At 31.4% G+C, this 7,933-nt stretch overlaps 1 protein-coding gene across 1 annotated transcript; it reads right to left on the bottom strand.

Moving 5' to 3' along the window:
- Nucleotides 1–303: 303 nt before the first annotated feature.
- LOC112712595 (aquaporin PIP2-2) lies at nt 304–3,256 on the bottom strand. The gene is made up of 4 exons (XM_025765524.2): nt 2,725–3,256; nt 2,135–2,430; nt 849–989; nt 304–754 (listed from the first exon to the last, which is right to left on the bottom strand). The coding sequence occupies exons 1-4, from the start codon at nt 3,029–3,031 to the stop codon at nt 635–637; spliced, it is 864 nt and encodes a 287-aa protein (XP_025621309.1). The 5' UTR covers nt 3,032–3,256; the 3' UTR covers nt 304–634.
- Nucleotides 3,257–7,933: the final 4,677 nt, after the last annotated feature.

Genomic DNA, 7,933 nt, shown 5'->3' on the forward strand with positions numbered 1-7,933 from the left:
TAAGGTAATTGACGTGTGGTCCTATATTAACAAAAGGTAACGGATTAGTAGGCCAATTAAAATGTGGTTGATAAAAGTAGGAAGCAGTGACCAGCAAGATATATTATTGAACTAGTACTAGATTATCATGCAAATAGTATTCTTACTTATACTTTTTAGAAAGTGCATGTACTCCCTACATTAATACAATACATTATAGTAGGATATCTTATACATAGTCTGAAACCACATGGAGTAGGTTCATAACACATTTGTAATTTGATTCTCTAACAATGCTGATTATCATGAAAATTGATAAATGAATTTGTGCAAATAAAATAAAGGTTTTCCATAAATATATAATGAGAACAAAGATGACAGAAGAGAATAACAAAAGAAGACAGATGGCATGACACACACTAAAGGGAATACACAGAGGAAAGTGCAAAAGGCCTCCCTCCCCCACTGTCATGAAAGGGACTTTTTTAAATCTACACTTATCCACAAATCTTCTTCATACACCACCAAATTTAGAGAGATAACTAATTCAAAGAGAGAGGGTTAAAATAAAATAAAATATAAATATAAATAGAAAAATACAATAGCACAATAATCAAGCACTTGCATTGCATTGTTGATCATTCATTAATCAAACTTAGACATTGGGGTTGCTCCTGAATGATCCAAGAGCCTTAGCTGCTCCTGCCCTTAAGATGAATTGGTGGTAGAAGGCTGCAATGGCTGCTCCAATGAATGGTCCAACCCAGAAGATCCACTGACCAAAACATAACATACAAACAAACTTAGTTTTACACAGTCGTACAATCACACAGTCGCAACCGAATATTATAAATGTTGATTATACTCACATGGTCATCCCATGGCTTGGATTTGTTGTAGATAACAGCAGCACCAAGACTCCTAGCAGGGTTGATGCCGGTGCCGGTGACCGGGATGGTAGCCAAGTGAACCATGAACACAGCAAATCCAATGGGAAGTGGTGCCAAAACCTTTAAGAGAATTGCACGATATACACAATCATAATAAGCAATTTGATGTGATTGACGTTCCAAACACATGAATCCAAATCCAAATTATTCAGAAAAACAAAGAATATATAAATTTAAGTAGGGGACAACATGGGCCATGCCTAACATGTGAAGCCCATAATTTTTTTTCATCTTTATTTATTGGAGAATCTTGTAAAGTGTTTGAAGGTGAATACAAATACAACAACACAAGATGGTATTTGCCAGCTTTCGGAAAATGACGTGAGAATCATGAACAATTATGAACCAATTTTAATCTTAGGCCTTAAGACATTAGTACTAGTTATTTATTTACCTTACCATTTGTTAACAAAGATATGGTTTGCTTTCAAGGAACAAGATAGAATAGTCACAAATTCATAATAGTAATAAAGTATATATATTTTTTCTTTTTTCTGAGGTTGGGATGAAATTATTAATTGTGTGACGTTATTTCATAATGTTTGGGACATGAAATTCAACCACCACAAAATTCATTGTCAAAAAGAAGGTAAATGGGGGACCCCTCACCCCATGGTTCCATACTTCATTAGCACCATCATTTCATTTGCGAAATTATGGTGAAGGAAAAGATAAAAGCTTTATTCATGGCTCGTATCTCATGAATATATCAATTCAAAGCAATATCCCACTAACAAATGAATTATGGCACTTCTTTTATATAGCAAAAAACTAAAACAAAAGCAGGGACTAAAAGTAATCATGGAACTGAACACTAACGAGTTTTTTCATGAGAATGAAACTTGAACTAATTTTATGAGAGTCGGTTGGATAAGTCATGATAATAATATTAAAAGTAATTATATTAGCCGTACAAGTAATTAAGTAATAAATAAGTGAATATAAAGTGGGTGCCCTAAGTCCTAACAACATAGATATATGATGCAGTTAATAATTGTGAAACAGGGTAAATAATTGAACGGGTAGTTAATATTTGAAATAATTGACACAATTCAACAGGAGTAGGCATGTGAATTTAGCTAACAAACAAAACAACATGATTTTGATACATCCAAAGATGTATTAAATGTTATAGTTTGTTATTTACCGTTGACATAAAAATAATATGACAAGAAAAGGAGTAAAATGGGCAGAAGAAAACATACAGGGACATGAGAGTCTCTGGCATTTCTCTTGGGATCGGTGGCGGAGAACACGGTGTAGACCAAAACAAAGGTACCAATGATCTCAGCACCCAAACCGGTGCCCTTGCTGTAACCGTCGGCGAGGGAGTTGGCGCCGCCGCCGTACCTGACGTAGAGGGATGTCTGGAAGGCCTTGACCAAGCCAACACCGCAGATAGCACCCAAGCACTGAGCCACCATATACAATATTGCTCTTATCAACGACACCTTGCGCGCCAAGAACAACCCGAACGTCACTGCCGGGTTGATGTGTCCTCCTGCATGTCCACCAACTCAATTATTTACTTTTTTTTTTTAATTAATTCAAACCAACCCACAGCACCTTTGCAGAATGCACACTACTCTTCTCAGAAACATTAATGCTCTCTTCCGTATCTCTTGTCTTTTTCCACCTTTTTTTTCTTTTCTTTTATAACATGTATATACTTTGGTGTGCTTGTTTAAGTAGAGGAGTGAGCTAATTATTCTGTTAACTAAGTTATTTTTTTTTGTTATATATTTGAATAAATGAAAAGAGTAGTAATAAAAGAGAAGAGATCTGAGGAGGAGACCTGAGATGCCGGCGGTGCAGTAAACAAGGATGAAAATCATGCCGCCAAAGGCCCAAGCAATGCCAAGAATGCCAACGCCGCCGCACATATCACCGCCGGCTTTGGGGTCGCTCTGGCTCTTGTAGCCAATGACGGTGAGGACGGTGATGTAGAGGAAGAGGAGGGTGGCAATGAACTCAGCAATGAGAGCTCTATAGAAAGACCACTTGGTGAGCTCCTCGGCGTCGATGAGGGGTGCGGGTGGTGGGTCATGGTAGTCCTTGCCGGAGAAAGAGCCTCTCTCGGTAACTTCAAGGTCCTTCGTCATTTCTTGGGTTTCTCAAAATTGAGATAAGAAAGAAAGTGATGAGATGGGTAAGTGTGTGTGAGAGAGTGCGCAGAGAACAGGGGTATATATGCTGCTCATTACTCACCACATCATCATCTCTTTCTATTTTTTTATTTTTTATTTTTTGTCAATTCTCTTTCTTTTCTTTTTGTTGTTTATTAGCTTAAACACATGTATTATAAAAACAGCCATCTATCCCATTTGGCTTGCTACACCTCATTACATCACTAATTTATTTGAGGTAAAAATTCGGGTGTAGTCGATTTCACGTGAAGTTGACAGTTAAGAACTGTTAGATGAAAATTTGTATCAACTTCACGTGAAGTCGACTGTACTTGAGTTTCCACTTTTATTTAAATAACTATTAAAAATTCTAATATTATTTTATATATCCTATTTATTGTATTTATATTTATTAAAGATAATTAAATATGTCATATTATTTGACAATATTTTATTCTAAACATACTATTTTAATAATTATAATATAAATAATATTTTATAAAAATGTTAGTTTTAGAAAATCGAGGTAGAGAGTAGAGACAGTGACTTGACTCAATATTTTAGTAACTATTTTTTTGGTATTATTCATAGTTTATTTACTTTACCGACGTGGATAATTTTATTGCGGGTAGTTTAAGATGGTTATGTCTATTTATTATACTTAAAATTATAATATAATATGAAATTAGTGTTTAATTATGTTAATACTTAATAGTATGAAAAAAAAATAATATTATCCCTTGATGAAGTTACCTAATGGTACAAAAAATCAACATATATATACATTTCTCATTGCATGAAATAAATTAAAATAGTTATTATTTTTATAAATATTTTTTTTTGCAGTAATACCATATCACTCAGTTATTTTAATAATTAAATTTAATTAAATTTATTCAATAACTTATTAACACAATAAAAATTACTCACATGTGCGTATAAATATACACCTTTTTTTCCTAAAAAATAATTAAATTTATTAATTACAAAATAATATGTTCATTCATTTTCTTGCCCATACGAAGTCAGCAAATTTTCCTGATCATCTAAGTTTCTTAATTATTCTTTAAAATTGAATTCTGTATTTGCATAATTAAAAATTTAAAATTGCAACCACAACATATTAGTTTTAGCATTTATTATTATTATTATTTAAAAAAATCACATTTATTTACATAGCTGTGAATAAAATAAAATAATAAGTATATCACATTATTACTTAAAAAAAGATTGTGTGTCCTCTATTAAATTTCAATTTGATTAATGCAATTTGAAGGTGAACAAGATAGCACTAATTATTTGCCCTAATTTTCTTAGGGTTTGGTGTGGTTTTTGCTTTCACCGACCGTCCACCACCTCACCACTTCGCCACCCTTCTACTCCCTTCTTTTTCATTTGTCAATTTTTATTACAAGTTTTTGTCATTTTATTGTGTCTTCAGAATCTAATCTTAGAAGAGTAGGTTGGCTACTTAATTTGCCTTGCACTCACGGGTAATGTAACTTTTCAGCTTCCGCAACTTGTTCATTATTCTACAATTTAATTCTTTTCATTTCACACTTCTTTCATATATATTTACATATTTTTAATTTACTTTCGGTGATTTAATTTGTACTGGACTGTTGACACTCATGTGAAACAAGTAGTTCTTATGTGAAGAAAAATAATCAAAATTCATAGAAAAATGTATGTACATTGAACTCAAACGAATCTTATATTCTATTTTAATTAGTGCTTCTAATTTAGTTACTTGTCTTAATATAAGTTACTTTTTTTTCTATTTGTAAAAAGTATCTTTGATTATTAGGTTACTAAAATAGAGTGAGATTATTAGGACCACGTACCTTTCTACTTGAACTAACTGAAAAAGGGGTTGAAAAAACAAGCAAAGACTGATTCTAGGTATTCTACACAAAAATTACTGTACATTATTATAAGCATCCAAATATAGAGATACCAAAAGCAATTCTTTTAAAATTAATATATTCTCATCATGTTATTCTATTTTTCTTTAAAAAGAATGTAATTAATTGTCTATATGGAACTGGAAATATGGGAAATTGTAGAATTATAGTGCCAATAAACTTTGGAATCCATTAAGGTAGCTGTTAGTAGAGAGACAGAGACAGAAAGATTGAGATTGAGAGACAGAGACTAATAGACAGAGATTAAAATAAATTTTAGTATTCTATTTGGTGCAAAGTGGGAGAAAGAAATTGAAAAAAGAATGAAATTCAAATTTAATTTGTACAAAGGGTAAAATTGGAATTAACTAATTGAAATAAAAGTATTTGTTATAAAATATTATTAAAGTTTTAGTCTCTATCTCTAACAATTTTAATCCTCTATGTTCTCACTTTTTGAAGGTACTAAAATACTGAAATTTTAGAAATAGTAATAGAAATTTTAGTACCAGTCTCTGAACCAACAAACATGATACTGAGTTTCAGTCTTCCAATCTCTATCTTAGTAGGCACAGGATTCGGTGGTCCAGAAACCTTTGGACCACTTAGTGGTCCAAGTAGAAAACATGTTTTTAGAGTTATTTTATCAATTGCTACGTAGTCCTTGAACTAATTTTAATTACAAATCAACTCCATATATTTTATTTAATTATAAAAATAGTTTTTATTTTATAAATTATTATTTTATCAATTATCTATTATATTTATTAACAATCAAATACAAAAATAACAACCAATTATATCCTCCATTCATCCTAATAATTCCAATTGATTAAATAATTAACTTTGATCTCGTTACGTTCGTCCATGGCTTCCAAATCGTGTTTCCTTGAAATTCAATCGATTGGTTTTTCAAAACAATCGATTGAATGATAACTCAATCGATTGGTTTACACTATATCACAAAACAATCGATTGAAAGTTGTAAGGTAGAATGATAAAAAGCTTATACCAATCGATTGTTTATACTTTCCAATCGAATGAATGTCTCAAAACAATCGATTGTTGTTGTTACTCAATCGATTGAATTCACGAAAACAACATGGATTTGCCAAATACAATCGATTGGAAAGTGATGACATTGAAGTTTTAGCCAAATTCAATCGATTGGTAATGTAATCCAATCGATTGGAAGGTGATGAAGTTGAATGTTTTGCCAATTTCAATCGATTGGTAATGGTACCCAATCGATTGAAATGAAACTGTACACTGAAAATTTATAAATTCACCTTTGCTTCGCATGCTGCAACTAATGCATGTTACATACAAGAAACTAAAAAGCACATAAAATAAAAACAGACAATTAATTACATGATTGTTCTATTTTAAATTTAATCTGTTTGTCCTTTGGTTTTGCGCCACTGAAAGAAAATAATCCATGTTTAAATCAAACGCAGGACCAAGATGCTCAACATCCATAATGCCTAATGAAATAAATTATAATACATGGATCACAATAAAATAGCAATAGTCCAAATAAAGTAGTATCAAATGAGTAGTAGCAGAATAAAAGAAAGAACCAAAACCAACATTAACAAAAATATAAATTTGATAATAAAAATAAAAAATTATAAAAAATATTTTATGGTTAATCTTATGTACTCCTTATGTACTTTTGTTATAATTAATTATCATCAATATTAAACTAATAAAAAAATAATCTAAATAACAAGCTCATCCTTTCTCTTCTTTCAGTATTTTGTTTTGGACATCTTCCTTAAGAATGAATTGAATAATCAAGAGTTTCAAACCATATAATAAAACAAAATTGACATAATAAAACAAAAATTGAACTTGCAAGTAACCAACAACGTAATCAAAGAAGGAATCAAAGCAAGGCTGATGAATTCCTCCTCATACAAGTTCATACCATATAGATATTCCTGCTACTACCCATTTGATACTACTTTATTTGGATTATTGCTATTTTATTGTGATCCATGCATTATAATTTATTTCATTAGGTATTATGAATGTTGAGCATCTTGGTCCTGCGTTTGATTTAAACATGGATTATTTTCTTGATTGTATTTCAGTGGCGTAAAATAAAATATATGGGGTTGATTTGTAATTAAAATTAGTTCAAAGACTACGTAGCAATTGATAAAAAACTCTAAAAACATGTTTTCTACTTGGACCACTAAGTGGTCCAAAGGTTCCTGGACCACCGAATCCTGTGCCATCTTAGTACCTCAAAACAAATGCTAAGTAAATTTTTTCATTTTTGCATTATTCAATGGTTTTCCTTCTCCATGCTATGAACTCTTACCAGTTACCACTAAAAAAAGGTTTGTGAAAACTGAAAACTTAATTCAAAATCTCATTTCACGCTAAAGGGAAATGAAAAACTTAAAACATAAGAAAGTTTTTTACTTAATTAGTTGTCGTTAGAACAATTTCTATCAATTAGAACATTAGTACGTGTTGAAATCAAATTTCAAATACTCATTAATGAGTACTCCAACTTTGAAGACTTGTTTGGTGAATTAAATGTGGATGACTTGGGAGAACTAGCTAGCTACTTCTTCTTGCTTCATTCGTGGAGGCATTCTTTGAGTGCAACACATCACCTTGTTGAATTGCGATGGATCAACCAATGAAACATTTAAGTTTAGCTTTGAATTAAAACAAGCAAAACAAAATTAAAATGATCTACTTACCATTGCTTAATTCATCCGTTTCAAGAAATTAATTTTTTTTACAATTCCATAGAGTGATGGCATCAATTCTACTACTATTTGGTTTAAATTTGTCGTGAGCATAGAAACAGAACATGTGGATTGTTCGTGAATGAAATTATATAGGTTGGCCCCTGTTATTGTCTTTTAGATTTTTAGAAGGCAGGCAAATATTTTTGATTATGAGACCCCAATGAACACGGTTGTATTAATAGGGGAGGGGCTACATTTCAGAT

Source organism: Arachis hypogaea, chromosome 9 (genome assembly GCF_003086295.3).
Source record: "Arachis hypogaea cultivar Tifrunner chromosome 9, arahy.Tifrunner.gnm2.J5K5, whole genome shotgun sequence".
Lineage (NCBI taxonomy): Eukaryota > Viridiplantae > Streptophyta > Magnoliopsida > Fabales > Fabaceae > Arachis > Arachis hypogaea.